This window comes from Dermochelys coriacea, chromosome 2, assembly GCF_009764565.3.
Source record: "Dermochelys coriacea isolate rDerCor1 chromosome 2, rDerCor1.pri.v4, whole genome shotgun sequence".
In the NCBI taxonomy this organism is placed as follows: domain Eukaryota; kingdom Metazoa; phylum Chordata; order Testudines; family Dermochelyidae; genus Dermochelys; species Dermochelys coriacea.
In genome coordinates, this window is record NC_050069.1 from 50,275,774 (window position 1) to 50,294,446 (window position 18,673).

At 40.3% G+C, this 18,673-nt stretch overlaps 1 protein-coding gene across 4 annotated transcripts in view; it reads right to left on the minus strand.

Annotated features, from left to right (window-relative positions):
• The window catches only part of LOC119852300 (carbonic anhydrase 13-like), a 33,118-nt gene extending 16,212 nt beyond the window's left edge, over window positions 1-16,906 (minus strand). Inside the window, exons 1-3 of one of the 4 annotated variants that reach the window (XM_038393504.2) lie at window positions 16,751-16,850; window positions 10,577-10,627; window positions 5,979-6,176 (exon numbers count right to left, since the gene is read on the minus strand). In XM_038393504.2, the coding sequence (XP_038249432.1) occupies window positions 5,979-6,176; window positions 10,577-10,627; window positions 16,751-16,781 (280 nt within the window). In that variant the 5' untranslated portion in view covers window positions 16,782-16,850. Of the gene's footprint in view, window positions 1-5,978; window positions 6,177-10,576; window positions 10,628-16,750 lie in introns of all 4 variants that reach the window. The other 3 variants (XM_043507654.1, XM_038393507.2, XM_043507656.1) reach the window with 3 other exon arrangements.
• Between the last annotated feature and the right edge of the window lie 1,767 nt (window positions 16,907-18,673).

Sequence of the window (18,673 nt, forward strand, 5' to 3'; positions counted from 1 at the left end):
CATAAAATCACAGGACTGGAAGGGACTTGAGAGATCATCTAGTCCAGTCCCCTGCACTCAAAGCAGGACCAAGTTTTATCTAGACCAGTGGTTCTCAAAGCCAGTCTGCCACTTGTTCAGTGAAAGTCCTTGGTGGGCTGGACCGGTTTGTTTACCTGACGCGTCCGCAGGTTCAGCCGTTCGAGGCTCCCCCTGGCCGCGGTTCACTGCTCCAGGCCAATAGGGGTTGCGGGAAGGGGGGCCAGCATGTCCTTTGGCCCGTGCTGCTTCCCGCAGCCCCCATTGGCCTGGAGTGGCAAACTGCGACCAGTGGGAGCCGCAATTGGCCGAATCTGGGGATGCAGCAGGTAAACAAACCGGTCTGGCGCCCCAGGGGCTTTCCCTGAACAAGCAGCGGACTGGCTTTGAGAAGCACTGATCTAGACCATCCCTGACAGGTGTTTGTCTAACCTACTCTTAAAAATCTCCAATGATGGAGATTCCACAATTTTCGTAGGCAATTTATTCCAGTGGTTTATTTATTTATTTATTTATTTATTCCCACCACCCTGACAGGAATTTTTTCCTAATGTCCAACCTAAACCTCATTTGCTGAAATTTAAGCACGTTGCTTCTTAGCCTATCCTCAGAACAACTTTTCTCCCTCCTCTTTGTAACAATCTTTTATGTACTTGAAAACTGTTAGCATGTCCCCGCTCAGTCTTCTCTTTTCCAGACTAAACAAATCCAGTTTTTTCAATCTTCCCTCTTGGATCATGTTTTCTAGACATTTAATAATTTTTGTTTGCTTTCTCTGGACTTTTTCCAATTTGTCCACATCTTTCCTGAAATGTAGCACCCAGAACTGGACACAATACTCCAGATGAGGCCTAATCCGCGAGAAGTAGAATGGAAGAATTACTTCTCGTGTCTTGCTTACAACACTCCTGTTAATACATCCCAAAATGATGTTCACTTTTTTTGCAACAGTGTTATACTGTTGACTCATATTTAGCTTGTGGTCCACTATGATCCCCAGATCCCTTTCCGCAGTACTCCTTTCTAGGCAGTCATTTCCCATTTTGTATGTGTGCAACTGATTGTTCCTTCCTAAGTGGAGTACTTTGCATTGGTACTTATTGAATTTCATCCTATTTACTTCAGACCGTTTCTCCAGTTTTTCCAGATCATTTTGAATTATAATCCTATTCTCCAAAGCACTTGCAACCCCTCCCAGCTTGGTATCATCCACAAACTTTATAAGTACTCTCTATGCCGTTATCTAAATAATTGATGAAGATATTGAATAGAACCGGACCCAGAATTGATCCCTGTGGTACCCCACTCATTATGCCTTTCCAGCATGACTGTGAACCACTGATAATTACACTCTGGGAACGGTTTTCCAACCAGTTGTGCATCCACTTTCTAGTAGCTCCATCTAGGTTGTATTTCCCTAGTTTGGTTATGAGGTCATGCAAGACATATCAAAAGCCATACTAAAGTCAAGATATATCACATCTACTGCTTCCCCCCTATCCACGAGGTTTGTTATCCTGTCAAAGAAAGCAGGTTGGTTTGACACAATTTGTTCTTGACAAATCTATGCTGACTGTTAATTATCACTTTATGATGTTCTAGATGTTTGTAAATTGGTTGCTTAATTATTTGCTCCATTATCTTTCTGGGTACAGAAGTTAAGCTGACTAATCTGTAATTCCCCTTCTTGTCCTTATTTCCCTTTTTATAGATAGGCACTATATTTGCCTATTCCAGTCCTCTGGAATTTCTCCCATCTTCCATGACTTTTCAAAGATAATCACTAATGGCTCAAATATCTCCTCAGTCACCTCCTTGAGTACTCTAGGATGCATTTCATCAGGCCCTGTTGACTTGAAGACATCTAACTTGTCAAAGTAATTTTTAACTTGTTCTTTCCCTATTTTAGCCCCTGATCCTATCTCATTTTCACTGGCATTCACTATGTTAGAAATCCAGTCGCCACCAACCTGCTTGGTGAAAACTGAAACAAAGAAGTCATTAAGCACCTCTGCCATTTTCACATTTTCTGTTATTGTTTTTCCCCCTCATTGAGTAACAGGACTACCCTGTCCTTGGTCTTCCTCTTGCTTCTAATGCATTTGTAGAATGTTTTCTTGTTATCCTTTATGTCTCTAGCTAGTTTGATCTCATTTTGTGCCTTGGCCTTTCTAATTTTGTCCCTACATACTTGTGTTATTTGTTTATATTCATCCTTTGTAATTTGACTTAGTTTCCATTTTTTGTAGGACTCTTTTTTGATTTTTAGATCATTGAAGATCTCCTGGTTAAGCCAGGGTGGTCTCTTGCCATACTTCCTATCTTTCCTATGCAGTGGGATAGTTTGTTCTTGTGCCCTTCATAATTTCTCTTTGAAAAACTGCCAATTGTCTTCAATTGTTTTCCCCCTTAGACTTGCTTCTCACGGGATCTTACCTACCAACTTCCTGAGTTTGCTAAGGTCTGCCTTCTGGAAATCCATTGTCTTTATTTTGCTGTTCTCCCTCCTACCATTCCTTAGAATCATGAACTCTATCATTTCATCATCACTTTCACCCAAGCTGCCTCCCACTTTCAAATTCTTAACCAGTTCCTCCCTATTTTTCAAAATCAAACCTAGAACAGCCTCTCCCCGAATAGCTTTCTCTACCTTCTGAAATAAAAAATTGTCTCCAATACATTCCAAGAACTTGTTGGATAATCTGTGCCCTGTTGTGTTATTTTCCCAACAGATGTCTGAGTAGTTGAAGTCCTGTGCTTTGGATGATTTTTATATGTCACACTTATTTGAGTATTGTTTGAACACACACTTGTAAGCTACAAAAACACAGTATTTAAACCAAATAAGTAGGGTTGTCAAGTGATTTAAAAAATAAAACATGATTAATTGTGTGATTAAAAAAATTAATCGTGATTCATTGTGCATTTAATTGCACTGTTAAACATTAATAGAATACCATTTATTTAAATATTTTTGGATGTTTTCTACATTTTCAAATATATTGATTTACAAAGCAGAATACAAAGTGTACAGTGCTTCTTTATATTTATTTTTTATTACAAATATTTGCAATGTAAAAATGATAAAATAAATAGTATTTTTCAATTCCCCCATTAATGTACTGCAGTGCAACCTCTTTATCATGAAAGTTGAATTTACAAATGTAGAATTACATACAAAAATAATTGCATTCAAAAACAAAGCAATGTCAAACTATAGAGCCTACAAGTCCACTCAGTCCTACTTGTTGTTCAGCCAATCACTCAGACAAACAAGTGTGTTCGCATTTGTGGGAGATAATGCTGCCCGCTTCTTGTTTACAATGTCACCTTAAAGTCAGAACAGGTATTTACATGGCACTATTGTAGCTGGCGTCACAAGATATTTACGTGCCAGGTGCACTAAAGATTCATATATCCCTTCATGCTTCAACCACCATTCCAGAGGACATGTGTCCATGCTGATGATGGGTTCTGCTTGATAATGATCCATAGCAGATCATTTTCATCATCTGAGTCAGAGCCATCAGCAGACAGTTGATTTTCTTTTTTGGTGGTTTGGGTTCTGTAGTTTCCACATCAGAGTGTTGCTCTTTTAAAACTTCTGAAAGCATGCTCTACACCTTGTCCCTCTCAGATTTTGGAAGGCACTTCAAATTCTTAAACCTTGGGTCGAGTGCTGTAGCTATTTTTAGAAATCTCACATTAGTAACTTCTTCGCATTTTGTCAAATCGGCAGCGAAAGTGCTCTTAACATGAACAACATGCTCTGGGTCATCATCCAAGACTGCTATAACATGAAATATATGTCAGAATGTGGGTAAAACAGAGCAGGAGACATACAATTCTCCCCTAGGAGTTCAGTCACAAATTGAATTAACACATTTTTTTAACGAGCATCATCAGCATGGAAGCATGTCCTCTGGAATGGTTGCCAAAGCATGAAGGGGCATACAAATGTTTAGCATATCTTGCAAGTAAATACCTTGCAATGCCAGCTACAAAAGTACGCTTGTTCTCACTTTCAGGTGACATTTTAAATAAGAAGTGGGCAGCATTATCTCCCATAAATGTAAACAAATTTGTTTGTCTTAGTGATTGGCTGAACAAGAAGTAGGACTCAGTGGACTTGTAAGCTCTAAGTTTTACACGGTTTTGTTTTTGAGTGCAGTTATGTAACAAAAAAAATCAACATTTGTAAGTTGCACTTTCATGAGAAAGAGAATGCACTACAGTACTTGCATGAGGTGAATTGAAAAATACTATTTCTTTTATCATTTTTACAGGGCAAATATTTGTAATAAAAATAATATAAAGTGAGCACTGTACACTTTGTGTTCTATGTTGCAACTGAAATCATTATATTTGAAAATGTAGAAAAACAACCAAAAAGATTTAATAAATTTCATTTGGTATCTATTGTTTAACAGTGTGATTAAAGCTGGGATTAATCATGATTAATTTACTTTAGTTAGTCGCATGACTATGCAATTAACTGCAATTAATCGACGGCCCTACAAATAAGCAAACTGAAAAAAAAATGCTTTGATCAAGGAAATATTCAATAATTCATCAAAAAGTTCCCAATAAAATTATCTGTAACCCTTTTTCATAACGTATCACAGTTCCATTTTCTGTTTACAAACATTTCATTCAAAATAATGTCTGCTGTGCCAGAATCTTCATATGATTACAGCTTCTGCATATGTAATGTGGCAATGTGGCATATACTGCCTTGCGAATTTATTGCACAATAGGGTAAAGTGTAACAATGTTACAGGAAGTTTACAGAAGTTTAGAAGTTTCAACAATCTGGAAGATATAGTAAATGGAAGGAAAAGAAACTGTTGCCTAAAGCAGTTCCTCATTCCTCTGTAATGTAGGAAGGCAGGATTCTCCTGCTCAGCTTTCTTTGTAAATCTTATTTTGTCCATGCTCACTTTCCTAACTATCCTAAACTTGGTAAATCATACAAAAAACCTTTGATCTTACAGCACCTGCTAATGAAACTGGATTAGTTACAAAGAAGGGTTTGAGAATATTTACACGTACATCTGGACATCCTGTAAATGTCAAACAGCAAACAGAAAAATCAAAACAGTTCCTTACTAATTTGGGTTTATTTTCTCACTTGCCTTTATAACAAAGGCTTCTCTTGCTAACCTTCTCCAAGTAGTGAGGCAGTATCTGAAATTAACAGATCAACCATTAGGCTTCTCTCGCTTGTGAAGGGCTTACACTTTTATTGTTTGAAAAAGAGCTTTCTGTAGATGCAAGCTTGCCTCTCTGCTATGCAAAGGAAGCATTCTGAAAACCCATATGAAGTCAGTAAATATAACAGACTGTTTTTTGGACAGGACAACCGCTGTGCCTCCATAGTTGTTTGCAAAAGGAGAGTCAGTGGGTGTTTAAAAAAAAAAAAAAAAGAATGGGACAATGACATTTCTTAGAAAGAAAAAGGATCCTATGACATATAATTTCTTTGTTCTTTATTGATCAACTCTTGGCATGAGTTCAGAGCAAGAACATAAATCATGCAATACCTGCATTTAAACACAGATAAGAGACTTGAGTGGACCTTATTCATTTGAATGGACCTGCAATGAGACACAAAGGCTCCATCTATGCTGTGGAGAACAGTGTTTGAAAAATGTGTTATAAAACAATTCAAACTGGGGGTTGGACACCGTATGGATGATACTATACCATGTGGGAAAAAAATTAACAAAATGTGAACCTAGGCATTTTCTGAGGACTGTGATTTAGAATTTCTTTAAGAAATCATCTCAATATTGCAACAAATTGAAAATCAGGAAAAAGTATTTCTTTTGGGCTCAGAGAACTACAGTGTTGTTGTTCATATGCCATGATATAATCTCCAGTGCAACATACCCAGACTGTACTCCATTCAAGAGACAGGGAAAGAAAGAAAGTACAACTAAATATGAACAGAAACAAACCTGATTTATTTTCTGTGTCATCAAATTCTACACTGGTGGAGTGTCCATTGTTGAGGATGACTTTAGCAGAAGTTGGATCATAGTTGGGGCTAATAGGAGGTAGAGCAGGGTCATATTTGGTTTCTTCAGTTTTGATGTCAATGGGGGATTGACGGTCTCCATTAGCAACAGGGAAAACCTCTTTCCAGCGAGCAGGCCCTAAAATGTATTGGAAGGAAGTGGGGAAGAAGGTGTTTTAATTAATTAATTAAGTAAGTAATTTCACTGTGTTTGCTATTTCCATAGAAAAAAGGAATTGACAAATGAGAAAATGAATCACAAGAACTCACCTGGATTATTTTAATTAATTTTATGTATTTATTTTAAATTAAAAACAGAAAGATTCACCTAAGAATGGAATTCAATATATCATACGGCTGTCTCTGCCACGTCATCAGACAGCTCTCTGCTCTCAACACAGATCCTTCTCCAGTCTAATTGATCAAACACAAATTAGAACATTAGTTTGGCACTTTTTGCCTATTCCCAGGTACTTCTAGACAATAGGAATTCAGCAGGCACCTGTACATTCAGTAAGCTCAGAGATACTTAACTCTTCATCTGAGCAACACCAATATCTAACAAGTTTTCCTTCCAGTCCAGTGTCCTGCTTCTGGCATACTGTGTGCCTCAACTGAATTTTCAGGCCTTCAAAGACCTTGCTTTAATCCAACAGTGTCTCATCTAGATCTCACTACATTATCTTTCCTCAAGGCCCCCCTCTTTAAGGGGTTCCTTCATGGTATCACTGGAGGCAGAAGCTCTGACAGTGTGGCCCCCATGGATTTACACAGAATAGGAAGATGCCAAGAGACGCATAGGGATTCTGCACAGAATTTTCATGTGGGGATGCTGGCGTTTGTGCATAGACAAGTGAAGTACTTCCATTCTCATCCTGCAGGATCTCTCTTTAGCATTTGTTACCACTGATCAAATTGTCCTGTCCCACTAGCCGCAGGGGTGGATGGAGTTTCTTTGAAATGGCTCAAGTCAAACTTCTGTGATCAGGGGCATTCTGGACAACTGTATCTCCATCTTTACAGCCCGCACCATTGGAGTTCTATAAGGATCAGTCCTTTTCCCCTTCTCCCCCCCCACCTCCATTTTATTCAGTAAGGAGCCAATGGATGAGATGGCAAGGGTAAATAGTGGAGGTGTCAACAATATACAGATGACACCTAACTCTATATCTCCTTTATGACAAATGGAAACGGCACCCTCTCTTGGAATTCTCAGTGTTTAGCCAAAATCCGCATACGGAAGGAGTGCAAATGGCTAAAAATGAATCCAGGCAAGACTAAGGTGATGCTACTAGGAGGAGGAAATAATTTTGAAGAACTTGTTTCCTCTATGACCTCCTCCTCCTCCCATTATTAAGGGCATCTGCTTTCAAAATTCTTAAGTCAGTCTGTTGCTTGGGGTCCTTTAGGACTCCTCAGTGCTACCATAAACCCAAACAGAGATTGAGGGGTAGCCAGGGGGACGGGCAGGGAAAACGCACACAAACAAATAAGGCCAGAAGTTTATATTCCATCCTGTCACTTTCAGAATTAGGGCACAGTAATCCAGTCATTTATAACCTTTTGATTATTACAATTTGTTATACATAGGCTTGACAGAATTTCATGTTATATAATTTTGATGGATACTATTAATGTTTATTTTTACGCTTTTTCCATTTTTATACATTTAAATTTTCACAGTTGCATAAAACTATGGGGTGAGGAAGGGGTCAACATCACATGTAAAAATTTACAAAATAAACATCCTTAAATCAAATAAATTCACAATCAGCATTTTTCTGACTGCCTAACTGTAAATTTCAATTATTATGGATGAATATATTTTTTCATCAGTTTGTGTGTGTGTGACATTTACTGACATTTAGTGATAAAAACATAATCCTTCCCAAATTAGTTACATATAGGAATAAATCCACACACACTGAACAAGCTCCAGCTGGTATAAAATGCAGCGGCCCATCTATTTAATAACACAGGTTATGATAAGCTCTCTGCACTGGTTGCCTATTGAATACAGAGTTCAGTATGAGATCTCTGTCCCAATCAAGGTTCTGTTCAAGACTGGACCTAGCTACTAGAAACACCCTCCTTCCTTCAGTGATCAAAACCTGCCATGACAGCAACATTCCATTAAGACAACAAAACGGTTTATCAGTAGGGACAGATTCATGCATGCAGGAGACAGTATGTTCCCAGGAGCTGGGTCTGGACTGCGGAGTTTGTTCCTGTGTATAATAAAACTAACCATTGATCTCACAGCATTCATAACTAAATGTCAAGCTCATCTTTTTGATTTGTCTTTTCTTTAATAACATCTTCACACATCCCAATAAAAAACAAAACTATTTCTCTTACAGACTGGAAACAAATGCTGCTTTAAATGATTCTTCTAGCTCTTGTTGATCTGGTGGACTCAGATATGGGCATCTGACTTTTGATGTATTTAAACAAGTTCTACGGATTTGTCTCAATATCCTTGGCTGGCTGGTCTACATATTCCCTGGCTTTCCATATGAATAATAATAGTCACAGCAATAATTTGTGCTTCCTTTGTAAGAATGAATGGATTTCCATTTTATTTTGTTCATACAAGGTTAAAAAATAATGCCAAGCAAAATAGAGAATTTTGCTATAAATCTGTGACAATCAGGAAACAACAGTACAAGAGATATACTAAACTGTGTGTAGGATTATCACTTTTAAGGTGACACAAAAGAGATATTCTTGGTATTGAGCAAAAGATATTGGTGACGAGTTAGCTATGTAGGGCCAGATTCTGATATTTTGTTTTTTGAGTAGCCCCATTAGTATTTAATATAAGTAAGAATATCAGAATCTGGCTACATAGATTTCAGGGTATAAACTAAAAGCAGGAACAATATTAGAAGCAATGGTAAATCAGATGCTGAGTAGTGTCTCACTGTGCAAGTAGTCCCATTGAAATCAATGGGATTACTCAAGGAGTAAAGAAGTATGAGAATCTAGCCCATGGTAACTTGTGTTGGCACTGCCATTATCCTCTAATAAAAGTGCAATTGATTTGTCTCCTCAGTACTAGAAATGTATCAGTATCACAATGTTAGCCCACTATTGCACTACTAAATGCATGCTGGGGATGTTATTAAATACCTTGAAATGTCAGCTTCATTCACACCAGGCTTGCTTGTCTTCATCACTCAAACTAGTTATGCCCTGTCCTCATCCATTTTAGCTCCATCTTTCCCTAGCACATTCAGTGCTTTTCAACTAATGGCCTAAATCTGAGAGGTGTTGAGTACCTTTCACACACATTGATTTTAAATGGAGTGTTTGGCATTCAGCACCTCACAGGCCCTAAAATAGCATCAATGTATCATGTCAGGGCTAGTCTACACTGGCAACACTAAAGCACTTTAACGTGCCTTGTGTGGTCACGGCACAGCGACCCACCTCAATGAGGGGCGTAGTCCCAGCGCTGGGGCACTGTTTACACTGGTGCTTTACAGCACAGCAACTTGTTGCACTTAGGGGGGGTGTTTTTTCACAACCCTGAGCAAGAAAGTTGCAGCACTGTTATTTGCCAGTGTAGACAAGCCCTCAGTGTGTCCCAGAAAGCTTACATGAGTTTTAGGAAAGCAGTTCTCTTAGAAATCTCTTTCTCCCCTAATCACTTTCATAAAGAGAGTACAGCTCTCCTAAACAACAGAGGGAAAATGCACAGAATAGGTCTCAGAGAAGAGCAATTATTTGCATGTCAGAAAAAAGGCTGACTGCACGCAGCATAGAGGTAGAGGCTTTCGGTCTGGGATTTGTCTGAGGGTAATTTTTAGTCACTAAGAGGGAAACTCAAAATCTATTAATTAAATAGCAGAATTTACAAAAACACATCTTACTAGCTTGAAATGGCAGACCAAGAAGTCATCTTAGCTTTTTACTTCAAACCCAACTGTTTTAAAGTCATAAATTGACAGCCAAAAAACCTAATGTTACCAATCTAATGTTAACAATTTGTAACCAACACTAAATATTTTGTAATCGAATGCCTAAAACACAACAAAACCAGATTAATAATTTATTTTGAAATTCTTATTGACAACTACTTCATCCTTAAATGGGAGAGAATTTTCTTGTGAATTATTGTAACAAAGAAAATTTTAGGTTCTCTAGACTTGTGACAGAAAAAGTATGTGTAGGGAGGTCATTTTACCTCTGTATTTGGCACTGTGCAAGCACTACTGGAAAACTGTGTCCAGTTCTGGTGTCCACAATTCAAGAACGATGTTGATAAATTGGAGAGGGTTCAGAGAAGAGCCATGAAAATGTTTGAGAGATTGGAAAGCTGTGTCCTGTAGTGACAGGGGCTCAATCTATTTAGCTTAACAAAGAGAAGGTTAAGAGGTGACTAGTTCACAATCTGTAGGTACATTATGGGGAACAGAAATTTCATAATTGGCTCTTTAATCTAGCAGACAAATATAAAACAAAATCCAATGGCTGAAAGTTGAAGCTCTACAAATGCAGATTGGAAATAAGGCATATGTTTTTGGAACAACTCACCAAAGATTGTGGTGGACTCTCCATCACTGGCAATCAAGATTGGATGCTTGTCTAAAACATAGAGTGTAGTTCAAAAAGTAATTATTTCAGATAAATCCTATGGTTTGGACTATGCAGGAGGCCTGACTAGATGTCACAATGGTCCCTTCAGGCTTCAGAATATATGAAAAGGCCTGATTCTGCAATTCTGGTTGGAAACTGTTTTGGTACATAAAATAAATGGAACAGTATAAGTCATTAGCTAGTTGTGCACCCAAAAGTTTACTTTGGTTTAAAAAAGAAATTACAGAAATATGTAACAGAGATGAGGCATCTGCTTTCGTACTTTTCATAAATTAAGAGGGTCAGATTCACTTGTTTACTTCATCTGCTTTGCACCACTCTAGTGACACAAAGCAACCATAAACTTTGGCTTTTCAGTAAATCTGGCCAGAAGGTCAAGATGTTTTAGTCTTTAACTTTTCTTATTTATACAATTTTGTTAAATTCATATGGTTTACAATATACCAATATATTTAAACTGATACTGTTGCCACTCTGGGACCTCTGTTACATAACTGGTTATTATAGTTCACATACCAAGCACAGATATTGTGTCTGATTGGCTAAAACTGAATCATTCTAATTGGTGAAATATATACATTATGGCCAAATTCAATGCTGACCTACACTCTTTGCAACCCTATTTAAAATCAATGGGATTTAATGAATTGTTAATCACTGCTGAATTTGATCTGTGACCTATATGCCTCCATTGAGCCAGGAAAATGTTGTTTGCTTCCCCCATTCTAATGTTGAATGCACTTCCTTAAAGGAAAGTTGATACACACTTTCACAATATGCCCACATGCCTCAGAAACTCAAAGCAATCTGTAACTGATATACTAATTTATTTTGTTACATTTCTGGTTATACTGAGAGAACTTTGCTCCAAAACCTATTCTTTGGACTCATGCCTTTTCTTTCTGGTGAAAGTTAGCAGGAAAATACCGTATCCTTTGCTGGTGGAGATTGTCTATACTTAAAGAAGGGCCAAATGTTGAGTGCTCTAAAGGAAAAATGTGTAACAGTGGTTCAAGAAACTATCACTGGACACTGACAGTCTAGCCAGATATTGTAGAGTATCTAATTTTCTATTTTTGATTAAGATTATGGATAAGGTTGTAATGAGACAATTCTCAGAATACGCGAGGAGAACTCAGATCTCCTTGACTCTTATCAATCTGACTTCAGACCTTGTTACGGTAATGGGACTGCACTACTAGCATTGATCACTGATCTCTTACCAATGTAAAAAATATGAGGTGATATCCTGTCTCTATTAAAGTAAGTGTCAAACTCCCATTGACTTCACTGGGGCCAGGAATTCATCGCAGGTGTCCATGATGATATTACTGGATCTATCAGATACCTTCAAAACCATGCAGCCCTGAGTGCAAGTAGATGGGACTGCCTTGCAGTTATTTCATTCTTTTCTGAAGCTTGGGCTTGGTCTACACAAGGAACTTATGTCGGTATAACTATGTCGCTCAGGGGTGTGGAAAATCTGCACCCCGAGTGACGCAGTTATACTGACCTAATCCCCGGTGTAGACAGCGCTATGTCGACAGGTGGGCTTCTCCCATCGACATAGCTACTGCCCCTTGGGGAGGTGGATTAACTACAGCAATGGGAGAAGCTCTCATGTTGGCATAGCTAGCATCTTCTCTAAGTGCCACAGCAGCGCAGCTGCACCAGTGCAGCACTGTAAGTGTAGACAAGCCCTGCCAGAGAGATCCCAGAAAGTATTTTGTTAAGAATCCCAGGGATGGTTAAATGATCATATAGCAACAGTGACCAAAATATTTTTCCCTCCATCTGAATACTGCATTCCTTTATCTTGGAGGCAGAGCTCACTATACGTCACTCATGTGTTTGTCACTTCAAGATTAGGCTATTGCAATCCATTCCACATAGGGCTACATCCTGTATCAACTTGGAAACTGATGCTCGTGAAGAGGGCAGCTTGTCATAAGGAGTGCATGATACCAGTACTCCAAAATCTTCTCTGGATGCCTGCTGATTCTCAGGTGGCATTAAAAGTAGTGGCTTTCACCTATAAAACCGTAAATAGCTTGGAATCTGACTATCAGAGATACCATATGCATGGGGGGGCAGGGTTCAGGTGAGGGTGTAGATTTATATTTGTAGACAAGAATTAGTGTTTTGCAGGAGTTGAGTTGAGGATATTCAGTTTGTGGACTGGCCTCTTTTATACGGAGTAAGGTTGTTGGTTTGTTGTTCGATTACATCTTTGATTATTTATAAAGAGCAACTATAGCATGGATTTATCCCACACAAAAAACGTAAATTGAAGTTAAGGTCACTAGCACAGCACAGTGCTCTAAGAAAATATTATTTCACAAGAATGCTAGTGCTAAATAAAATAATCGTTAGAAATGCAGGAAATGCAGAGTTCAGTGTGTACTTCTCAAACAAGACACTGAAATTAATCTATCTATGGGGGCAGAGGTATGCCCTGAGAAACTCCAGCACTCTTATTACTTTATCCACAACAGTTTCATTTTTATCAGTGACCACAAAAACACTTTAATCCTAAAGTAGTTGCAACAGCTTCATAATTTCTTTACAGTCATACACAATACACATACAAGCATTTTTCAAATTCCTTATTAGAGAAATAGCATACTAAAGGTAAACATTCCCCATTTGTCATTAAGGGCCCAATCCTGTCAAGTGCTGAGAGCACCCATCTCTTCATAGGAGGTGCTAAGCATCTTATAGGACTGAGCCCTATTCCACATGGCGGCCAATTCTCAAAGTGTCACCGCTGTGCCTCCCTATATTAATATCAGATGCCTATATCATGTGAAATAGGAGCACTTACAAGAACAAAGCAAAGATTAGTGTGGTGATAAAGTAATACACTTAGTATTGGTGATATAAATGCATTGGACAATCTGCATTGATCATTTCATCCAGTTGGAACCAGTGAATAGTGTATATCTGTAGCTATATAGCATACCAATGAGTAAAGTGTATCTCTATATCTATCTATTTATACACAGGAACATACACACACAAATGTAGTGTAATGCTTTAAAAAATTCACTTGCTCTCTTACCAGTGACAAGCAGAAAGCAGAAAGCTTTCTCTGGCAGGTGGCACCTAAATCATCAATTTGTGCAGACATAAACTTTCATTAAAAAAAAAAAGCTTTCATCTGTATGGTTGCAAAGATAACATTGAAAATGTGAACTGAATATAAAGCATTGCAGTTTTACCTCCCTGAATCTGCAGGGAGTCAGCTTTAGTATCTTTACTGCTCTTCAAGTAGCAACTTTGCCAAGAGCAGCACACTGCTATTTGAAGAGCAGCAAACGCACTAAAGCTGTCTCTCTGCAGAATCAGAAAGACACAACTGCATTGGCAGAATGAAATTAAGACTAGTCAGTTTATAGAACATACTGGGAATCATGTAGAGCAGAGAAAGTGTCAAGAATCACATCATTTCATACTTCTGCTGCTTGGCAAAGCTCTGAGCAAGAGCAGAGACAGGCAATGGAGAATCATAAAAAGATGAGGAACAAAAAAGGGAGGGTAGGGAGTAGAGAGTAGATACCACCTCCACCGAGGCTGAATGGATTGAAGATGAAGATCTGCCTGTCTAGCAACAGCTGGGGGCTCTCAAGGGGGAAAAGAGAGAGAATATTGGTGAGATTAAGGGGTGTGTGGAGTTTCAAGTTTATCAGTCACCAAGCAGAGCCTGATATGAGAGATTGGGCCTCCACAGCGTCCAGGGACAGAAAACTGATAGAAATTCCAACACCCTCACCTTTCCCAGAAACTGAGAGGGTGGAGAGGAAGGAGAGGGAGGGTATCTTATCTGGACCTGCAGGTGGGGCCCAGAATCCTTGTTTTTCAGATTTCGTGCTCCATCAAGAAGGTGTTGTCATACATTATTCAATCTGGGGAGGGGAGAGGGACAGGATAGAGTATAATGTATAACAATAGAGAACAAATCTAATTATTTCAGCATTGCCATATTTCAACATCACCCAACCATTCTGAAAAATATATCCTCACAAGTACAATGAAAACAGAGAGGTAGAGAAAGAAGGCAGAGACTTGCATAGCTATTCCTCCTGATTCCCAATCTATAGAAGACATAGTCACCATATAGCTACACGTTTACATTTCTCATTTGGCTACCTGTGTAGCAATGGAACAATTTCAAGTTTTTTAAGTTTTATTTATTTTATTAGTGTTGCCTCTCTTCATGAACCCACTGAAAACAAAATCTTGAATTCTCCTTTCACTTACACTTGTGTCAATCAAGAGTAACTCCACTGAAGTCATTTGCCATTATAGATGAGAGGAAAATTATCCCCCAAGACTAAGAACAAATAAATAATCCTGAGAGTTCAAAAAAGAATGAGAAGATTGAGGGAAATCTGCAAATGTCTGAAAAAAATCACTTGCCCACTCACCAGTGGTGAGCAGAAATAGGTCAAATTCTGCTCTTACTTACAAAGGTGTAAATCCAGATTAACTCTGACTTCAATGGAAGTATTTGGGATTTACATCTGTGTAACTGGGAGAGCAGAATTTAGCTGAAGTCAGTAAGAAATTCCTTAATACAATAGCTACAATTAACTCAACCATTTAAAAATACAGGTGATGTTGACTGTCCATATGCAAATTAAACAAGCATCATTCTAACAGGAATATGCTTGAATAATTTTGTAGGAACAATTATATTTCTTAGCTATTAACCCATACAACTTTCTCACGGATCACAGTGTACACTAAAACACAGCTCTCCAACTTTCAATGTTCTGTAATTTATCTACAGATGCAGCTCAGCCTGCTGCATATTCCTTTGAGTTATACTCCATCCAGCTAAACTGTCTTACAAACACAGCAGCTGCCAAAGTCATTTTCCAAGTTTCAAGTCCTCTAAGAGCACAAGTACATTTTCCCTGTCCCTGTATCTACTTTTGACAACCAGCAGCCACTCACAGTCTGGCAGTGCATCATCTGGATAACTCTTCTTATATGAAAGAAATAGTTACTGTCACTGAATCACTGTACAAGGTAGTTTTTTCTTTTTATAATGTAAGGCCATGTTCTGCTATGCCTTCTCCACAAGTAGTCCCATTGATTTTAGTGGAGATATTCAGAGAGTAAGGCATGGCTCAACTCCAGAAAAGATGGCAGATTCTGGCTCTTGGAATTTTGGTGCTTTGATACCACGCTCATTACAAATATAGATTGATTGACTGATTGAGAGACAGATGTAGAAGCAAAAACAGGCTGTGGGGAGCTAACATTTCTTTTACAAGCGCTCGCTTAGCAGTGCTAAACAGGAGAAAACAAAAATTAATGCTGCAAAAATAAAAGGAGGGGGAACCAAATTCTTACAGAATAGTTATTAAATTGTTTACCATTTAGCTGATAAATATATACTTCCAAGTGCAAACACGTTGCCATTAGCATGAAAAACTATTCTAATTAAAGCCGGTTGGTGTATTTCCACTAACAGCTATTACAGAGCTTGATAATAGGACAATAGTTCTTATCCGGGGATAAAACCCTTGTCTCCCAAGAGCAAAAATGTTCTAATGGGGAACTATTTGGCTGTGCTAAGAAAAAAATAACCTGCCTACGTCCCACTTCAAAGCCTAATCATAGAATCATAGAATCATAGAATATCTTTGACCCAAAGGTTCTGCTGCAGTGTGGACACTGCCTGGCACCAGGATGCCCCCTCTGTGGAAATGGGCAGGGTCCACTTCACTCATCTGGCGTGAAAGAGACTCTCCCAGGTTGAGTTGCCTCCTGCTGGGGGCTCCCTAGCGCCGCACCCGCTTTGCTCAGGTCGCTGCTAAGAACCAGCAGAGCGAAGGAGCCAAGGACCGTTAGTGGGGCAGTACCAGCCCCCGCGGGGAAGAGCTGTTCGAGCTGCTAGCCCAGCTCGGGCGCCAAATCTCCCCGGCTCTCAACCGCAGCCTCGCTCCCGTCAGCTCCCAGCGCCCGCGCTCCGCCTCCTGCACCCGGCGGGCTGGAGAGGGCGAAAAGTTGGAGCAAACTCTGGGGCCACCCTGGCTGCTGCTGAGCCAGGGCCGTGCTCCTCTCACCGGGGCTCGCCCCGCAGGAGCTGTCCCCACTCACCGTTGTGCTCGTCGTATCCCCAGTGCAGCATGGCCACCCACGTCCCTGCTTGCGGGCGAGAGGAGCGGGACGTCTGGCTGGCCCGAGCAAGGCACAGGGCGCTCTGAGGGAGGCAGGCGGCGCCCAGATGCGCAGGGGCTGATAAAGTCCGGTTGAGCCCCCGGGGGCGGCCGGGCGCCGCTTGTCATTCCCACCTTCCGCCAGCTGGGGGACCTGGAGTCGCCTAGGGCAGGTAACATTACTGGAGGAGCAACAGCCAAGACTGCGCTTCCAACCCCCGAGGGGCTCGTTTGTGTTCCCGTTCATGGGCGATGGGCCTGAACCCAGACCCTGGACCTGAGAAAGGCCAAGATTGGGAAGAGTTCAGATCTGGAGCCACACTTTGCTGCTCCCATCTGTGTGGTTTATTAATAGCGACTTTTTTAACAGAGGAGTTTTGCTGGTTGTCCAGTGTTGCAAGGGGGTTAGTGGCAGCTGACGGTGCTCAGCATCCGGCCTGGCTCTTAACTATCTTTAGTCATTTTGTAGCATCTGCAAATTTTGCCATCTCACTGTATACCCCTTTTTCCAGATCCTTTATGAATATGTTGAATAGGACTGGTCCCAGAACGGACCCCTGGGGGACACCACTATTTACCTCTCTGCAGTCTGAAAACTGACATTTATACCTACCCTTTGTTTCCTATTTTTTAACCAGTTATCAGTCCATGAGAGCACCTTCCCTCTTATCCCGTGACAGCTTACTTTGCTTAAGAGCCTTTGGTGAGGGACTTTGTCAAAGGCTTTCTGAAAATCTAAGTACACTATATCCACTGGATCCCCTTGGTCTGCATGCCTGTTGACCCCCTCAAAAAATTCTAGTAGATTGGTGAGGCATGATTTCCCTTCACTAAAACCATGTTGACTCTTCCTCAACAAATTCTGTTCATCTATATGTCTGACACTATAGTTCTTTATTATAGTTTCAACCAGTTTGCCCGGTACTGAAGTCAGGCTTACGGGCCTGTAATTGCCGGGATCACCTCTGGAGCCCTTTTTAAAAATTGGTGTCACATTAGCTATCCTCCAGTCATCTGGCACAGAAGCTGATTTAAATGATAGGTTACAGACGACAGTTAGTAGTTCTGCAATTTCATTTCTGAGTTCCTTCAGAACTCTGGGATGAATACCGTCTGGTCCTGGTGACTTATTACTGTTTATTTATCAATTTGTTCCAATACCTCCTCTAACGATACCTCAATCTTGGACAGTTCTTCAGATCTGTCACCTAAAAAGGATGGCTCGGTTCAGTCTGCAGGGGTAGAAAGCTCCCTTCCCCCCGCTGGCCATGACAATGCAGAGCCACAGAACAGAGAGGGAAGGGCTCTTTGCTAGTGGAGATAAGTGGAACAGGGGTGCTGCTGACACCAAGACCAGGCCTTGGCAGGAGGAAGATTAGCTCACACACTGCAGAACATAGCTTCATGGTCAGCATAAGCATGCAGCCCTGCTCATGGGAGGGTCGGGCCAGGGCTCGCTCATGACAATGATCATAGTGGTAGGGACAGCCATGTATGCTAACTTGATGGGTGACAATCCCATTCAAAAAGTAGCAGCTCTAGCCTCAGGCAGAACCTGGGGCTAACCAAATCCCAGAGGCTGCAGAGATTAGGAATCAGCAGCCTGCCATACTCAGCCAAGACACAGGCTTTGGAGTCTACACTAGGTTTGTTAGGGCAGGTCAATAGCCCAGCCGCTGCTTTGGAGAGGCTGTTAGGGACACAGCTGTGCTAACCCTAGACCCCTTTTAGCCCTCATAGGGCTCTGGTGGTAGCTGCTGCTGCCCTATTTATTAACGTCCCAAGTATTTAACAATAATCTCTCTTTCTTCCTTCCTTTCCAGGCCTTTAGGGGGAAAAACTGATTGTAATTTATGGGGGGGGG